This window comes from Thunnus thynnus, chromosome 13 (genome assembly GCF_963924715.1).
Source record: "Thunnus thynnus chromosome 13, fThuThy2.1, whole genome shotgun sequence".
Classification (NCBI taxonomy): Eukaryota; Metazoa; Chordata; class Actinopteri; order Scombriformes; family Scombridae; genus Thunnus; species Thunnus thynnus.
In genome coordinates, this window is record NC_089529.1 from 16698554 (window position 1) to 16718574 (window position 20021).

The 20021-nt window shown below is 39.5% G+C and overlaps 1 protein-coding gene across 2 annotated transcripts in view; it reads right to left on the reverse strand.

Annotated features, from left to right (window-relative positions):
• LOC137195748 (protein NipSnap homolog 2-like) overlaps nt 1–20021 on the reverse strand; it is a 41885-nt gene that overhangs the window by 21651 nt on the left and 213 nt on the right. Inside the window, exons 2-3 of one of the 2 annotated variants that reach the window (XM_067608338.1) lie at nt 19566–19762; nt 15413–15505 (exon numbers count right to left, since the gene is read on the reverse strand). In XM_067608338.1, the coding sequence (XP_067464439.1) occupies nt 15413–15505; nt 19566–19599 (127 nt within the window). In that variant the 5' untranslated portion in view covers nt 19600–19762. Of the gene's footprint in view, nt 1–6351; nt 6456–15412; nt 15506–19565; nt 19763–20021 lie in introns of those variants that run through there. The other variant, XM_067608339.1, reaches the window with a different exon arrangement.

Consider the following 20021-nt stretch of genomic DNA (forward strand, 5'->3'; position numbering starts at 1 on the left):
ACCACAAATATCCAATGAAAAAACCTCCAAAGAAAAAAAAAACATATATAGTTTTTTCAAGCATGGTTGAGGTTAGACAAAATATTATGAACACCTGTCAGTATCTAGCAATAGAATTCAACAGATTACGATAAAGTTGAATCAACACCTCTCTAAAACATTTTAGGCACAATCTGAGCGGTAGAAGCTTCATGAATTTAGGATTTCTTGCATGACTGTAGTATTAAATCGCATTAGTTTTAGCTGCGTATGCCTGATAAACTAGCAACTGCGTGTATTTTTTCAGTATAAACAAACAACATACTCAAAGCAGGATTACAGTTTAGTATAAAGTATGCAGTCCTGATCCAGTATGTTTGAAATATGACTGTTGCTGTTTGTAAATGTGACGTTTACAGCTGGGCCCTCCAAAATGTGACTATTGAACTATTGAAGTGTCTCCAGGAAGCAAAACAATAAAAAGTAATGATAGTGAAGCATCTCCATGGCCACTGTTGCCCATTAAATTTGCCCCAAAACAGCTGGGATATATGTGTAATACTGTACGTCAAACCAGTTTCCAGCCAGTAAAGGCATTCTGTCACCATCTATGATTAATGGCACAGCAGACCAGACTGCTCAGATAGTCTATAAAAAGATTATAGTAACTTCATTCGATTTATTTTCTCTCCTGCCTCTAAGAAACAGCCTTCAGCGTTGTTCATAGTTTTAGCATTTAGGTCACAGTTTCAGCTGCCAAAATGTCTAAACTCAATATTTATGTCATGGCTGCCTGATTGTGCCTGATTCTATGTATGGTCAGGAGAAGACGTATTGCAGGTATGCGCCACAAGCAGAGCTCATAAATTCTGCTGCCAAAGCCTTGAGTGGCAGCTCAGTCCAATTGTCTCATGTCTTTCTTTCTACTCCTTGCTTTTCTCTTTCAATCTCTCTTGCTTTCTTTCTCTCTCTCTCTGTCTCTCTCTGCAAAGTGATTAAATTCTCCTGTTCCATTTTGGACGTGATTCAAAGATCAGACACTTTACAGTCATAGCTGTGGCATGCACTGGCAACAAACACGCTTAACACACTCAGATCAGCGTTGTGCAGACATCCACGAGCAGAAGACAAGTGAGTTTTATGTTTATGCTCTCAATCTCTTGTAGTCCAGGGCTCAGACTATCAGACTGGGGAGAGATAATTGTAATTGCTGCATTAAGTCATCTGACAAGCCATGAATCTAGTCCGTTAAGCACAAATTTACCCAGTTTTTTAAGTGCATCATTAGTTACATGACAGCCTTTGTTCATGGTAAAAGAGGGTCCATGAGTCTCTCAACTCAGCAAATAGGCCAATCTTCTTTTTATATTGTCACCTGATTGTCCTTTTATGTCCATGAGGCAGATTTGTCACATATTGATCAACATTCACCTTTCCATTGACTATCCTTTATGGGTTTAATTGTTGACGACAATCTTAAATACTTATTAATTGGATAAGACATTTCGATATTTACTGATTACACAAACACTATTAGAGGCACCGAGGAGAGGTTTTTACAGCAGATTTCCATTTTTTTACCAAAGAAGTTGCTATATTTCATATTTTTTTTCTTTAAGTTAGGTTAGGTTTTACAGTCTTGACAGTCAACATTTGAAGGTTTCTCTTTTCTCATGCCATGATCACTATGTCACATAATTGCTTCTCTAATATTTTCGGAGCAGCTTTCTCTCTCTTTTACTGTTACCTCTCAGTTTGTTGACAGATGTGGCAGAAAACTTAACATCGTGCAGACAGCATATCCCTCTCTGTACTGCTCACACATCGTCATGGTAATTGATGTGTTTGCAGAGGTGTAGTCATCGCACAGGTCAGTGGTGTTGTTCTCACACACTAACACACACAAACACAGCAGCATGCTTTCACTGTAACAGTCAGACGCTGTCTGGCTCAAACACATGAATGCTAATGTTATGAGGCCTGTAAGAGGGGCATCCCAAAAAAAGAAAGAAGAAGAAAAAAGTTAGGCAGACAGTCAGAGGGGAACTTTTAAAAAACATTCCCATTTATGTCACTTTCATTGTAATTCGGTTAGTCTATTATCCCTTTATGTAATGTTATGTTTATTTATTTAAATCTACTTATACTGCAGCCTTAATTGAGTGTGTACATGTAATAAAAACCCTGCAAAACTTATGTCATATGGCCAAGGGAACAGTTTTGAAAGATATGATAACATAAACATGGACAAACAACAAACAGCTGATTTTAGAGGGATATGGGGATTTCAGGAGGAAGATACAATACACTTGCTCAGTGCCACAAAACAGAATAACCACAATATGTTGTGAGCTTCCACAATATGGCGAGTTCAACAGTTGAATTCATGATTAGTTTCAAAGGCATCAGAATGAAACACCCTCCACAATCTTTACAATGTCTGCAGGAAACCACAGGACATTTTCCCACATGATTAAGTAATTAAACAGCCCTGACTGGCAACCTGTGATTGGTGATTCCTTGACTTTTCATCATCAGGTCAAAGTTTTAATTTGTCCAATACTTCAGTTTATGACCAAATACCTGCAAAACCAATGACATTCCCATTGTAAACATTTTATCTGCTAAACAGAAGCATTTTAATATTGTCTTTGTGATCATGTTAGCAAGCTAACATTAACATTTATTTCAAAGCATCACTGTGCCTAAATACAGCCTCACAGAGCTGCTAGCATGGCTGTAGACTCTTTGTCTTGTTTAAAGGTCCAATGTGTTGGGAGCTATAACACCTAACCACTGCTGACACATGAAGGTCAAACTTATGACCAGATGTGTTTTATTATCTCCACATTAGTGTGTTATGCGGGTGAAAGTAAACACATTTGTTCACATCAATAAAAGATAAGTGAAAAGAAGTTAACAGTTACATTATCTTCTCCTTGTGTCATCGCTATGTCACACTCAACACATGTGTAATAGTCTGTGCGTGCATGGTTTAAAGCTGTGGTTCCCAACCTTTTTTTAGACCACAGAACCCCTTTATAAGATATTTTTCTCCTCATTGCTGAGTACCTGAAAAACTCACAAGCCACAAAGGATGCTGTGTTACTATGACAACCAGCAACCATGAGTTGTCATTAGCTTGAGGTGCTACTGCATACTAAACGTTTTTAATACATATTCTTCACATCTTTTATTTTAATGTATTTGAAAACATATTGTAAAATAAAACATAATAAATGTAAATGTAACCTTGATTTAAAGCTGGAGTGCGGGACTTTTGTCTCCCCCTTCTGGCAGTGAGAGTAAAGGGCTGTTATTGCCTGACACAGGCATGCAGCGCGCTCTCATGCGCACCCCAAATGACAGGCACACAGAGAGGGCCAGTAAAAACGGATATGTTTTGACGGTCCATCAGCCCAAAAATGTATTTTTGGACGGTCCACTAGCCCACCGGGACTTGTCCCAGTATGCCCGATGGCCAGTACACCACGGGCTGTAACCTACCGTTGTGGCTGTAAAACATGGGATTAATTGTTTTGAGCGTTTTGAGAGTTTCACTATCAGAATTTGATCCATTCGGTCCTATAACATTTGGAAAGTCTAGAAGAGCCGCACGATTGATGGCCAAACAGCCAGCTCGGGAATGTCGCACCTGACATGAGATTTAAAAATTCTGTATATTGTGAAATACAGAGAGATTTATCTGGCGGAGATAATCAGCATTGTGTGAACTTGTTTGGCAAGGGTTTGAATGTAATGGACATTCATTTATATGTAAAAGTTTAGTGTGGTGAAATGATATAAAAAATACAGACTAAATGTAAAATGACATGAAATATTTTGCTGCACCCCAGGGTTCTGCAGCACCCACTTTGGGAACCACTGGTTTAAAGCATGCCTGGAGGTACAATACACATATTCCCACAGCAATTTTCTTTAAAAAAAAAAAAAAAAAAAGGCGACACAGGCATTCCTTTTGTGCAAACACATTACAGCTGCCCCCTGTCTGCCAAGATTGCAAGCAGGGCCCAAGCTGCGGTGGTCCTGCTCCATATTAGCTACGTGACATTCATTTAGTTTCTCACTTCAGTCACATTTGACGAGTTTACTCAAACCTTTTTTCTTTACTGTGTTCCAAAAGTAAAGTCTTATTATATCTTTCTCACAGTAGTTGAGACAACAATAAAATAGAAATTGAAACAGTTTTCAGTGCCAACTAAAATGTCTCAGCCCCAGTGGGCTGTTGTGCATATACAGTATGATGCATGTGCTGTATGTGAGTAATGTGTTCAATCTTGGCAGACTGGATACGATATGGTGAGAGACTGTGTGACTGTGTAACGTCATGTGTGGTGGACTCACAGGCCCTGCCACCTGTCCGCTGCCGCAGTGGCATTTAGATGACATCAATCATAGTGATAAGATGCTGACACTTGCAGGCCACTTGGTTAGTGTACAACACCACGGGGTTAGTAGTCAGACTGAGGCTGGCCTATGACCCACTACATCCGTAGGAAATGAACATCTGTAACACAGACCCTCGGTCAGTGTGAACAATAAAACATAGGATTTGGTCAAGTTACTGTTTAAAGTTTGGATGAGGAGAAGGCGGTGCTTCAGTATCACTGAGGGTTGAATAATATAGTACAGCTGTGGCCAATCAGTCAAAGAGGCCGTAGAGACTGGAAGCATTGAAATGTCGCATATCAGGCAGGAGTGCATTCGATTGCATTTAAATTTTTAAAAAAAATAGAAGTCCTCCCACTTAAAATGTAAAAAATGTTCTGAGCTTGTCCTCATGTTTATGCTCAGCTTTACAGCCTGTCCATGCCATGATGTGTGATTCCAGAAACTGAAATTATTGCAGGTAGGGTACGTCCCAGAAAAAAATTTCATTAATGTGCATACACAATCCGCTAATGGTGAGACAGTTACATGTTCACAACATCAGATATTCAGATAAGTAGAGAAAAAGTATCGGTGTAAAACCGACTTCTACACAGAGTGTTGCATTATGGGTTGTTTGTAGCCTTAATGTTGCTAGACTAGCGAGTGTCTTAAAGTCTGTTTATAGTGTGTGTGTTAGTCTGTCGGCACAAGTGTTTCATTAGTCCAGTTTAATCTGCAGAAGTTTCTGAAGGCTCGTGTAACGTGTTTTTCTGCCACGGAGGAAATAAATTCATGACGAATGAAAACGAGTCCAAAACGTCTTCCGCCGTCTCTACTGCAGAAACTGAATATGTCAAGCTGCCAAATACCACTGTCACAGATGTTAAGGAGCTCAAAAAGACAAACAGGCAGTCTTATAAATGCTAACTGTCGGAGAAAATACTGCTTCCAAGAGCCTGGTAGGAGAGTGTGTGAGTATGTAACTATACTTTGATATAAGTTATATTCAAAAAGTAACATTATTTTTCCAAAAACAGCTACTGGAAAAGGTATGTCATCTTATAATCAGGGTCGCCTTACATTCATCTGATATAATTTATGATCTTTTAATGCGCTAGCAACATGCTATTTGAAGTTACAATGTGCAGTATCTATTCTGAGGTAAAGCCGGTATGTATGAACTGTTTTATTGTACATGTCAGTCATCATGAAATTGTGTCGTTACACAAAGCCATTTTGCACCAGTATGTTCTATATTATGTGTCATGAAAGCCTATTGATTGATGGCATACATGAGCTCTAATTTATGAACTGATGATTGTTATTCTTCTTACCTCAGCGCTGTGAAAGTTTGGTGATATATATTCCTTGTGCTGCAATAAAACAATGCTTGCTGAAAAATGCGTGTTAACAGAGATGTACTGTATGTTGGTATTATATTACATGATAGAGTTCACCGATCAACCTCCTTGTTGTGTGAGTTATTGCAGTTTTGATATGACTTTAGATATGTCACCTGTACTATAGTCCCATTACATATAATCCATTATTCCAGATGTGTGAAATAATGTTAATTCATTCTCTCATTGAGTGTGAGTGTGTGTTTACACATGTGCTTATGTGTCCTCGTAGGTTCTGTCAATGTTTTGTCACTCTGCTGAGTCAAGCAGCAGGTCATCATTCACTCTGGGAGCGGTGAGAGCTCCCAGTGAGCCACCATCTGTGTCCATCTGCTAAAAAAACAATATCAGTCTGTTCCTGCTGGGACCACAGAAACCATTTTTCAAAATATCTGTACCTGAATTCTAAATAAAGGTCATTATGTTCTTACTCTCATCGTCTCTCTTTCCTGAGGTGCACTTACAGATTTATTTGCTCTCAATGCATGAAACATGTACTTGTTTTATTTTTCGTATATAGTTTAAGCCCTTATTGTCTAATTACAAGCCACACAGGTATTGCAAACAAAACTGGACTCACGTGTTGCTCATCTACTGGACAGTGTGTTGGTAACCTGTCGTCCTGCAGCATGCTGGACCTCTCTGACCTCTGCCCAATATTTTACCTTCCTTGGTGTTCATACGCTGTAAGAACATGTTGCAAAAAAAAGATTAACATGAGCATCATGAATCATTTTTACATTAGACTTTCCAGCATGAGTAATTGCTGGCTATCAGATGTCAGAGTCTGACTCCTTATGCCTGTAAAATGGTGCATTTGAAGGCAATTTCCTGTAGTTGGTACAATTATGTTCTCACTCTTCATGAACTGCACCACAGTTCACTTGGAAGAGGACCAAGAGCTACGTTTTCAGGTGGTGTGGATACGGACTGATTGGCATTTTTAGCACCTGACCAAATGAAGAGAGCCGAGGGAGAAACTAATATAAACCACTCCAAAAGCGCTGGGTGTGAAAATGGCCTTAGACACGCACACGGTATGCTCACACAACACACACTCTCTAACTGAACTCTGTCATTACAGACATAAACAAAGCCATGGAGTTCCACTCCCCCTCCTCATCACATCAACGAACTCATCATCATCTCTCAGACTGTGACCAATCACAGAGCGGCTGCAGAAAACCTTGTAAGACGACTGATAGATGTGAACTACATCAGCAGAGGTTGGATCGGGTTTTCAGTGTACACATTCAGAAGTGTAAAATGCTATCTGATTGGGCAAGAAGACAGATGAGTCGGCTGTTTAATTGGCCCCTTCTGATGATGTCAGCAGGAGAATGAGATGATTTCCGCGCCCAAATTGTCTCCATCTGGTTGCCTCAGTCCTGATGTTGTGGTGATGACAACGATAGGCTCATCATCGGGGTCCTCGGCTGGGTGATACTCTGCTAAACGAGGGAGCTGAATGACCTCAGATTGCATGATGGGGGTTCCTGTGTACGATGGAGTATTATATTTCAATCAGTTGGGACTTCATGCCTGCTAGAGGCCTGACCCATGCATGACTCTGGATGGATTACAGTCCTGGCACTAGCTGTTCCTCTGCTAAATAAACGTCTGCCACTGAATGTGGTGAAACGGGAAAAAGGGAGGGATGTAAAAAAGTGAAAGCTAAGGAAGGGAGAAAAGTAAGACAATATGTGGCGGACTGTTTGTGTTGAGCGCTTTTGATTTCCTATAAAGTTACTCCAAAGCTGATTTAGGTGTTTTTTTTACGACATACAATGAGCCTATATCAGCAGCAATATTTAGTGTGTTAAAGGTTTGTATTAACGTTTTTGACGTTTGGCCCTTCGGTCACCCTACCCTGCGTCTTATCTGTACAGCTCTGTCCATTGTTGACAAGGTATATTAAATAAGCTATATGGTGACTGTAAACTTAAAGTTAGATTCTGGGGTGGGATGCCCTGATAGCCTTCTAGTTGAAAGACATACCACATACCCACAACAAACAGTATCAGTCAAAAGTTTGGACACATCTTCCCATTCAATTGAATGAGAAAGTGTGTCCAGACTTTTGACTGGTACTGTACACCGTTTGATTCTAGCCCCTCTCTCTACCCATGAATCTTGTCTCTCTACACTTCTGATTGTCAAGAAAATAATCTTTGAAAAATATTGGTGCTGGTCATTGCATTGAGTTGTACTTAGAAGAAAGGATGACTGCAAACTAAACTCCACCAATTTAACAGTATCACCTACTTTTCGACCACGTCAAGGTCAAAGTATAAGACAGTTTTTCCTTGCTGAGCTGCAGTAGAAGGAAACACAGAGCAGGAAAAGCAAATTAAAAGGACTGAAACTTTGACATGGCTACGTCGGGCTGCTGAAGCCTCATATTAGCATCAGCTGAACCTCAGAATGCATTTTTTGGCAGAACAAGGATTTTATGTATGTTCCCATCTCTTATATTTTAATCAATAAATTGCAATCTGTTTAGTGATTTTTGTCTATTAAGAAGCAAGCACTAAGGATTTACTGCGTGTCAATTTAGCTTTACTGTATACCACACTAGAAGATGCATTAAATGCACTGCAAAAGGCCCTAAAATCTATTTAGTATTTATAAAATCATAACTGAACTGGTGCCTTTATATGTGCAAACACGCATCACTTAAGTGTGATGTGTTCTATGGATAAATGAGGGTTTACATTATGTGTGGCGTATTTATGTGTGTGTGTGTGTGTGTGTGTGTGAGTGTGTGCATGTGTGTCATGTCAGACGACGCCTGGCATGAAGTGAAGCATTGACCTCATCATTCCACTTACATTAGTCTGCCTAAAGAGAGTACAACGCAAAACATCTGACAGTGAGAGCGATATGCACACGTACACGCATACCATCATTCATTAAAACAAAGAAACTTGGCAGGAAGTCTCAGTTTCATGTCCTGATATCTGAAATCCTATCTCTGACATCACAGAGAAATTACGCTCTGATTTATGCTGAGTTCACAGACTCGCTGCAGAGCATGTGTGACTTTAACAATCACTTTGGTGGGCTAAAGTGTTCACAGTTGACACAAGAATCCCACTGATAATCCCTCTTACACACATATACACACACTCAGAAACTGCTCTGACCACTCAGGCCTGACCCCCTAACCCTCATAAGCTTCCTCCTGTATCCCTCATGTCTTTCAGTCTTTCTTCCCTCCTGGCTTTACATTGATGGATGATCCCCTCTGTATGTTACAGTACTGCAGTGTTTATGTAAGGCGCTGCTCTTGATCTGGTGTTGTTTCAACCCTCCTGGGAGGAGAAGCCTCTCCCCTCCGTGCCGTGGGTCGTTATGAGTCATGGGAAGGGGCCTGCTAGTAACGGGCGACATTGTACTGCATAAGTCTTCTGATGTCACACTCATCAGTTGCAATTTGTGATATAGAACGTGTTCCTGTGACTATGTGCCTTTGTGTATTTGTGTGAATATACATATACACTATACGTATATTCTCCTTTGTCTGCGTGTATCTGTGTGAAAGTAAGAGAAAACACTTTTGGGTACTCTAAGTGTTCCCATGCTATCATGATGTAATTCTGCCTCAATTACTTAATGAAGCCACTTCAAGTAAAAGCTTACTGTCTTCAGTTTAAATGGGATCACTAATAACTGGGGCAAGCCCCCAATGTCTTTTTCTGTGTTTTCCCTGTTTTCTACCCAGTTTAGTCAGTGTCAATACACTTTTGTCGGTTCCGGTGATTGTTGACCTATATGTTGTCCTGGGGAAGGTGTAGACTACCATGCTCCTCTTCTGATACACATGCTAGTCTCCACCCTCAGACACCACAACAGCTAGCTGCTGCTACAGACTAATGCTATCTCCATAAGATGACCTAAAGTGCTGAACAGACGTTCTGAAAACCATGACAAGGACATGATACCACGCAAGCTTCTCCAACAGCCACAAACTGAACCAGTACTCTGTAGTTGTGGACAAGTGCTGTACTGCTAGCTTGTGAGCCATAATTACGGCTCATACCTCTACCAATGCTTTGCAAATGCTGAAATATGCCAGTTCCAAACATACGATTTGATCCAAAAGTTATTCTTTCACATTTTACTGACTGAAACTGACATGGAAAAAAAGCGTATGCACATCCAAAAAAACATTTCAACAGGTGCTGGACCAAACAAGAGACGTTGCACAGCAACAGTAAAAAAAAAAAAACATTGGGGAGCAAAGGACAGCGCATGAATCTGAAATAAGACATACTGTTAGTATGTATATTCAAATTCAGTCAATCATGCAACCTCATGTCACCACTGAAAACTGCATTAGGGCTGTCCAACCATGTTTTGTAAAATTGACAGGGTGGTTATGCCTGAATTGGAGATGAGCTCTCCAGGGCCAAATGTTTTTGCCTTTTTTTAATGTCATACTTATCAGTAGACCAGCTAAACTAAGAAAACGTCAGTCAGTTTGTGCTTGTCCAGTGACTGACCTTATTTCAGAGAGGTATCCTGCTAACAGGCAGAGAATGGGGTGAAAAACATCTGACACACGATGACATTGGAGGACTTCAGTGTATATTAATCTGTACCAAAGTGATGTGCAGCAGTTCACATTCATGGGTTCAATACACTGCCTGCAATAGCAGCCAGCATTTATTGCACAGACTACAGGACAAACTATCCGAGCATGTATCATAAGCAAATGGGTTGCAGGAATAGACATTTTGTAGCATAAACCAAATGATTACTTATTTCCATGGTGATTTTGTTTTTAAGGGGTGTGTGTTCGGGTGGGCTTGCCGTTAGATTTGGAGATGTAATTCTTTGGCACAGATCGGTAGTGAAAGTCGATCCTACCCAGACCTTTAGCCTGACATTCACCAGCACTCCGGCCCGTTTATCAAGTCAAACAAGTGCATGTCTGAGTGTGCATGTCTGTCTGTCTGGGTTACGCCTTTTCACGTCTCCCTCTCTCTCTCCTTCTCTGATTCTACCTCCCTTTTCCTCTATCGCTCACCCAGAGGGGTAAATTACCAGTTTGGAGGGGGTGAGCAGTCCTCCAGTCACACACGCCCATATATAGGCAGCAGACATTAGGTAAACGCAAGGTAGACGTTAGGTAAACTGAAACAGGCACTACTCAGTCAGCTACTTTATTTGTAACACCGATATGCTGGCAGAGATGAAGGCTCATGGTACTGCAGGGTGTGTGGACGCGTGTGGGAAGTGGACGGCAGGTGGATGAGACTATGAATATATGAATCACACTATTTACAAGCGTTTGCACACTGGTGGGCGCATTAATTTGAGGAATAACACCTGAACTTTAGAAAAACAAACAAAAAACATTGGCAATAGAACATTTCTACGCCCATTTTTTTTCTTTCCAGACTGTTTTAAATATAAACCAGAGGGAAAGAAACTTGCAATTTATTATTTTCTCTCTTTTCTTAATCAGAAAGTTTTCTGCTATCCTTCTCTTATAAAATCACTTTTGCTGTATCCTACATGTGTAACACCAACAACTAAATGCATTATGTCCAAAGTCTCTCAGTGCATTGAATAGCAGAGACTGAACATCTGTTTGCACCATGCAAATGTGAAATATTTTTTGTTCTTTGCTGTCTATGACTGTATGTGTATGTATGTGTGACTATATACTTTATATATATTTTTATGAATATGTTGGTCAGTAATTCACTTTCTTTATATAAATATTTCTATTCAACGCCCAGAATCAGAAGAAGAGGCCGGGACACTGTCCTGAAATACAGAAACATTATGGAACAGCCTCCAACAACCAGCTGTTCATGAAATTTGAAAGTTAAAATATATTTTTGGTTTGTCATTGTTTCCAACATTGTGCTTTATTATATATAAAAGACTTTTATGGCTGTAATGACTTTGTCTTCGTCATTGCTTTGTTTTTTGTATGACATGTTTAACTTTGACAATATGAATGGCTGCCTGTTAGAAAGTCAGCTGCTATTTCCAAACGTGATGACACTCTCCCATCCTCCTCTCCATCATCAGATGGAGCTTTGGCGTATCCCAGCATGCATTTGAAAGGATGTAGGGATCACAGGATTATAAAGCTCACATCTACAGTTTCGCATGCCTTTAGGTTTTGGGCAGAGGCCCACATACACATTGGGATAACATGCAAAACAAAAACAAAAAGTCATAGCCCTCTCACTGTGAGCCAACCACTGTTGTACCCCAACACTGACCTGCTGGGTTGATGTTTCTCTCTGTGGTTACTCGTGCAGTCACTATGTGTCACCATGAAGGATGTAACTGTGGTGGAAACCTGTGTCCAAACTGTGAATAAACGTCTGATTTTCTCATTGTACAAACTCTGCAACATACTGGTTCATTTGACTACTCCCACTGTTGAAGGCTTTCAGTCTACAGTCAGTCAGTCAAAGGCATTAAACTGAGGGAAACTCTGAAACTGTTACTGGATGCATTCTGGAGGGAATTTCAGGTTCAATTTGTACAAATTATGGAAAAACAAATCCAACAGTGACATATGGCCCATCTGTGCCTACTACCATACATTATGGACAATCCTAATTTGAAATAACTGAGAGTTACATTTCTCCATTGTGACAAATTACCCTTTTATCCATATGTTCCATAATAGGATTATTTAAGTCTTAACTTCACACTCGCTTTAATGACCACAAGACTAAACAAGACTGGGCCAAAAAATATGGCCGGACCGTGTATGAAACACTAAGGGGCTTTTAATTTGTATGTTGCCTGGTTACCATCAGACATCGTAGAATTTTTAAGATGTTTGTTTTTATGTAAGTTTATTCATTTGTAAAGCACTTTTCATACAGTAGTTGTAACTCACTGCACCAGATTCTGGGTGTAGATTATATGGTGCTATTGTAAGAAGGGTGGAGTTAAGATTTAGCATTCATTAATGCTAAGTGTAGGTGTGTTTCATGTGTGTAGTGTTTGTAAATGTATTTGTTCTGTTGCTTTCATTTTATTTACTATGAACACAGAAGTGCTTTATTTTGGAAGGACACTAGACGCATGTAATGTGCAGACATTGACAGGAAGTTGCACTGATGGCGCACAGATCCTCTCTCCTCAAACAGGCGTTATTTGGATAAAGTGACCACATATTGGGAATCTAAATAGTTACTTTCTAAAAAAATATTAAAGCTTAATAAAATGACATATTAACAGTCCTACAGTGAAAATTACAACAGCTTAATCTCTGCCATTGCTGTCAGTTTGTGTGAAATGCATTCTGGGATACTTAGCTTCAGCAGCCTTCGGCTGACCAATGATGTAACTTCGTCACTCAGTCAGTGAGTGACTCTGTGATGGACAGATGCGGTTATAGTTCTGGCCCCAAAAATACATACGGCTCTAAGCATATAGTATTAAGTATTAGTATTAGTATTTTTTCTTCGATCTTCTTACCACAGTATTATTTCACTGCATAACTATGCGGTTCCATCAAAGCTCAAAACAAAGCATACTAGGTCTGAAAACCGAGCAATAAAACTACACTTTCAGACCAATTATGGGTGCTCAGGTAGCCCTGCCCCTCTCTCTCTATCAGACATACGAATGTACATTCACAGCTAGGCAGTGCAAAGACACACTCATGCAGAAATATAAATATACAATACACTCCCTTTACTAATTGAACCGTTTTGGACAGAGCTCAGAGCCAAAGGTTTCTACATGATCACATCTTAGAAACATTTGCCACATTCCAGACTGGTGTAACTCACATGAGCCTCTGCTGCAGGTTCAGTCATTTGTGATAAACGATTTATCATTTAATGCTAGGATCTCATGGCTGAGACATCACTTAGTGCACAAGACCAAAAACTGGAGCCATGTTTGGTGGACCCAGGTGACCATGAGCCATGGGTCATAGGGCTTCAGGTGAACATGATTTATACAATAGTTTGATTTACTAAATAATTAATACTTGTGTCCTCCTCAGCAGAGGGTCTAACGTTCACTCATCAACTATGAAGTCACGTTCTCCTGCCAAAGGATGAGCACAGCACTGCCTTTAACATTATTCAAGTCTTTCTCCCATTCTCATTCCCAATGTCTTTAGGTGCAAATAGTTCATTTTCTTCATCTGTTTCTAGGCCCATTACCTCCAGACAAAGCAATCCTGCCAGACTCAGACATCGGCCCTCAGGAGCTGGGACAGGACCAGCCAGCCCAAACATGGAGAAAAACCCCACGATAGCACTGGTCGAAATAAAAACACTGATTGTTTTCAGGTATTGTGTCTCTATGGCAGCTGGGATTAGAGGAACTGGGACACAATGTGGTCAGCAAAAAACACAAGACTTTGTTGATAAAAAGTCCTCTTGTCCAGAGGTGACTCACTGGTAAGATGACATCTCTAATGACATCTTTTAAGATGATGTGACTCTATCTTTTTAAGACATTACATTGTGACCCTGTGTGATGTTATCTGACAGAAGATGTCACTGTAATGCTGAGAGGAAGGCACCTTTTTTTTATAGCTGCTATGTCTATAAAACAAACTAAAAATAATATTGATCCACCTCACACCTTTACATCTTTGCTTCTTTTGTCTATTTTTTGTCTGCTCCCTCCACTTTCCTGTATCTCCTACACTTTCTAGGAATCCTTCAGTGTTGTCTCCCCTCCCAAACATGTGTCTCTCTCATGCAGAGGATGCTATGATCTGATTTCAAGGTCACAGTGATTCACTTGTTTGAGGTCATCTTAAACTTAGCCAGTCTGTGAAGTGCGGGTTTATATTTAAGGGTCTCTTTCCATTGATGTAACTTTTTTTTCTCGTTCTTTCTTTCTTCAACAAGCTCTGATGTGTGGACACTTGCCAAACTACCTCAACCCCCCCTTTCACACACATTTCAGACAATAGGCTACAATTATAATGCGTATCTCCCTATCAATCATTCATATATAGTTACGTCAGTCTCACAGTCTTTATGGTATCATTATAATTTCATTTTTGGTACCATGCTGAGGAGCATTTATGTAAGCAATGCATACATTTCATAAATGGATTCAAAATCTCATAATATATGTCTGCCTTATTGGATCAGTACAGTTACTGTTTTCCCTCGACTTAAACATAGCACTGTTTGGAAATCCATAAGAAACTTCTGGCACAGTTCCCTTTTTCTATTTGAGGTGTCTAGAGAAATAGAGAAGCAGGGTCCCCCAATTTTTTTTACAACTCATAGACTCTCCTGTCTCTCATACATGCTCTCTCTCTCTCAGCCCCCCACCCAGCCTCCATACTCCCTCTGTTTTTTGGCAGCAGTGAACCAAATAAATGCAGCCCAACAGTCATTGGGGGGTTAGAACAACCCATTTGGTTTAATGAGGTGATCCAGTGTGTTTTCTCTCCCTCTCCCCCTTCCCCTGCCTATCTTACTCTGTGTGTCTCTTAGCCAATTACAAAGTGTCCTGTCTTGCATCCTGTCCCTTTTTTTTTTGCTCTCACTCATTTCTTCCCTCCTTCTTTCTAAAGGCCTTGTTGAGCCCTGATAGGCTTGCTGGGGATAAAACCTGGAGCTTGGGAGAGGAGAGGGACATTTGGGAGCAAGATGGCGAGAGGGACGGTGGCCACGTACCTGCAGGGAGTCCTTCTCCTAGCTCTGTGGAAACCTTCGCTGCAAGGAGGTGGGTCCCCTTTACTGCATGTGTGGTGTTCAGCAATGCAGCACCTGTGGATCAGGTGTCACATAAAATTTATATGACAGAATATGAACTCAGGTCCTGTTTTCCTTACTGATAGTTTAGTGTATTTTCTGTGAGATTTGTAAATTTGGGAGCTTTTGTGAGCGGTAGAAACTATGATGAGCAGGTTGTTTAGGACTCTATAAGAATGATGATGTGTGTGGTTTCACTTCTTTTGAGAAATTTCTCAAGAAAAGTGGCAACATTTTTTGCAATATTACAAGTTGTTATCACTGAATACTGCAGTCAATTTTCATTTGTCTTTCTTTTGTCTTTGACATTGTGAGGTAAAGACTAAAAATGTGTGAACTGATCTGATGTCTTCCCATCTGTACGCTCTGAACCAAAGGTCAAGCTCATTTTTAGTCTTGCTGTCAGAGTAGGAATGTGACAGTGGAGGATATTGGACTGAGCTTGTGTTAGAGATGCATTACTTTTCCTGTGTAAAAAAAAAAAGTTTTAAAAACTTCTGCCAACTCCTCTCAGTGTGGAGTGATTTTTATTCTTAGTAATAAGTAAAACATGTCCAGTTGTTTGTCTGGATGATATTTGAAAGTACATCGGTGTGTAATGTGTTGACATGTTAAACAAGGGCATCAATCCACAGTAAAATAACATTGTTTGCTCTTTGTGAGACTTCATAGAGCCCAGGTGTATTTTTTTATCTCAGCTCTTCTTGAGGTATGAGGTCTAGACCAAAGGGTTATAATTAAGCTTTTGATAAGGTGCAGCACCTTATTAAAAGCTTTAACTAGCCTATAAGCATGTGCTGAAGACCTCCAGATCTCGTCTCATTGTCAACTCAGACTGATGAGTTGGCTGATGTGAGATTCCCTTCATCCTCTTCCTTGTCTTGTTAGAGGAGAGCATGGGTGGTTTAAAAAGCAGTTCCAGGCTGTTGTGTAATTAATTCAAACAAGGCAAGACTGAAACACACACACACACACAATAAAGAGCGCGGACAAATATCACTGGTTGTTTGGATTCTGGGTTTTGGTTTTACTGAAGTGGACTGAATGAGTATTTTGTACTTCAGGGTCTATATTTTTGAATATTCACCTTGAATCATAGGTAGGCTGAAAACGTCTTAGCACAGAATATTCATGATTTCAACACTGGACCAGGTGTGATGAAGATAATTAGATTTTAGATGCAGAGCTCAACAATAACATCTGAGTATCTGACTGTGCATCATAGTGCTTTAAGCCTCAGATCAACAGAGGCAAACTTTGACATCATAACAGTAATCAGTCAGTTAAATGCATATTGTTACCTGTTTTATTGTTACATGAACAAAGGTCTCCAGCCAGACTTGAACAGGAGACGTTGCTATTAGCTATTAGTTAGTGCATTCAACCCCTGGCCAAAAGGACATATATCGCAACCTTTTCTTCATAACATATTCACTTGCTTTAAACATATTTTGAAATCAACATGCAGCTGGAACCAGGGCTGGGTATCAGTACTTGATACCTTTAAGGTATCGACCGAAATAACCCAGTACCAAGTAGTATCGAAACTTCTCCAGTCAAATGATACCTGCATTTGATTCTTCTTATAGCCAGATCCAGAAAAAATTGACTATTTGTATGGTTTTGCTTGCAGCCAATCACCGCAAGGGTTCTTCGATTTAATGTGATGTGTGATTGGCCCCATACAACGGCAGCTACAACCCATACAGTCTGTGGTGGTGCAGTTGAGCGCAGTGTATTTGATGGAGTTGGCAGTTCAGCATACAGAGATGCCACAAAAATAAATATTTTAATAATTTGAACACTTTTAAAATGTATTCATGTGAAAATAATTTGGATGGGGAGGAATGGTGGCATTTTACGCAACTGAATACTTCAATTCACATGATCGAATGAATGAAAGAAAAAGGTATCAAATGAAGTACTCTATTGGTATTGGAATCACTTTAAGGGTATTAAACTGGTATTGGTACTGGTATCGTAATTGTTTAAACAATACCCAGTCCTAGCTGGAACATAACAGGAGGTGAACCAAACAATAGTTTTAGGTGAACAAGACTAAGAGCCTACAGACAACCAAACTGTCAGATAAATAAGCTTAAGTATTGAATACATTTAAATTTTGACCTGATGATCGCTCTAGATGAAAAGTCAAGGGGACATTAAATGTCACAAAAACAATAAATGTCGGCACTAAATTGCATGGTAAGCCATCCAACAGTTGTTGAGACAATTCAATCTAAAATTTCACAAATGTCAACCTGCTAATGGCGCTAGAGGGAGTCAGAGGATCACCAAAGTCATTAGGATTTTTACCAATCTGTTTTTTTGGTTTTTGAGATATTTTTAACCGGATAAGTGAAAATTTTGAACTGCTGGTGGCTCTAGAGGAAAAGTAATGGGATCACCAAAGTGATTATATATATTTCCTTATATACTATGTTTATATCATTGCACAATCGATAATTACTATTTTTAATCTATTTCACTACTCACATTTTATTATATATTACGTATATAATTACTGCACAATGTATAATAACCTTTTCTATTGTACTATTTAACTTCATTCTCCAGAGACCATTAATGTCCATACAAAACTTCACAAAGTCCATCCAAAAGAGTTTAGATATTTCAGTCTGGACCAAAGTAAGACCAACATTGTGAGCAGCATAATAGAATGAGACAAACGTTACTAATTCAGTAATGAGAAATTAATGTCACAGTTAGAAAAACAATCATTTCCAAACAGTAAAGCCTGGACAATCTCTACATGTAAATTAAAAAAACTTATCTTTTTTTAATTCACTGGCAAGCCCAACTGCTGTAGTTTAACACATCTGTAATGAATATGAGCGCATAGTTTTATCTGTACTATCTTTCATTTCAATAAAGATGCCATCATAAACTACAAAAGATTTTAGGGGAGGAGTTTCTGCCCTGCAGTATCCAACAGGCAGAGTTGAATGACTTAACAGTTAAATTATTTACAGCGTGTTGTTAATGTGCTGTACATGGCATTACTGTGAGATCAGTAATTTCCATTCTTTAGGAATCCCTACAGACTTCTTCTTTTCACATCTGGACTGTGGGATCTTAAAAAGCCTTTCCTTTTATAGTAGTTCGCTCACTGTGTTTCTATTTCTGGCTATCGTGATTTGTGAAACATAACATAGGTGCAGAAAAGTGTGAGAATTATGACCAAAGAAGCATGCCTTTTGGATGAAGGGATGTTTGTTATCAGCTGCAGAGAGACTCAGACAGAGAGCGCAGGGTTGATAATCATTAAACACAAACATACATATACTCACACTGAACATAAGGAACTCCTTTTCTTTCTGCTTGTGTGGCATCTGATCCACTCTTTTTGAAATCAAATTTAATGCTTTTTAAGACCTTTTAAAGCTTTCTGTAGCAAAACAAATGCACATTAGGGCTGAACTTTGTTTGAAATCAATTTGACAATATTAACAGGTATATTTTTTCTGGATATTTTTGTATCTCCATATAACAATCATATGTAAAATCACATTGAATGAACTGCATGAACTGTGTTCCACTGTTCCGCTTTGCATTAGTTAATCCTGTTACCTTTTCTAAGAGCAGGTAGTGGCCTGCGGAGAACCAATCGAAAATTATCACAAAAAGAAAGAGCTGGACTGGACTGAGTCATGACTGAAGATTAAACCATATTTAAATGAGTGAATCCTGTGGGGAAATATATTTCTCATCCAACTAGGTATCATATCATAATTATAAATTAGACTTTTGAGACCTTAAATTCTCAAAGTCTAATTTAATACTTTTTGAGGATATGTGGGAACCCTGTACATGTAATCCTTGTTATTTCGACGAATTAAATGGTTTTATTAAGAGCTGGCAAAGAGGAGAAGATTAAGCCTCATTGGCCTTGACTGATGATTCATAAATTCTAAAAATTCTGTCACCTGTTAGGTGTCCAGAACAATGAAAATATTGTTAACCATTAGACCGGTGTGTGTACTGTATATACAGTTGTCACTTTTATAATTATATTTAAATATAATCTGTTTCTGTGTATCAGGTATAAGCATACCTGCTGGTGCTGCAGGAGCAGCTGGAGCCGGCATAGGAGCCGGTGCAGGTCCTGGAACTGGATTCGGGCCAGGTGGAATTGGTACAGGATTTGGCCCTGGAGGAGCTGGGACTGGATTTCAGCCTGGTGGAGGAGCTGGAGCTGGTCTAGGAGGCTTTGGACCAGGTGCTGGTGGAGGTGGATGCCACTGGTGTTTTCTGTTCAATTTTATAAACACTGTTTATGACGTGCTTGTGAAAACTGATACTTGAACATTTAGGATTGTGTCATCGCTTCTACAATCGCCATATTTTACATTTTTAAAATGTTGTTTTAATTACATCAATTACTGGAGGAGTTCCAAGTTATGAGCCAGGAAAGGAGTTTTTTTATGTCTCACAAATAATGAATCCCAGATGTTAATTTCAACTACAAGAAACAAATCTGGCTGTAAATGTGTTTATGATGTGTCGCTGC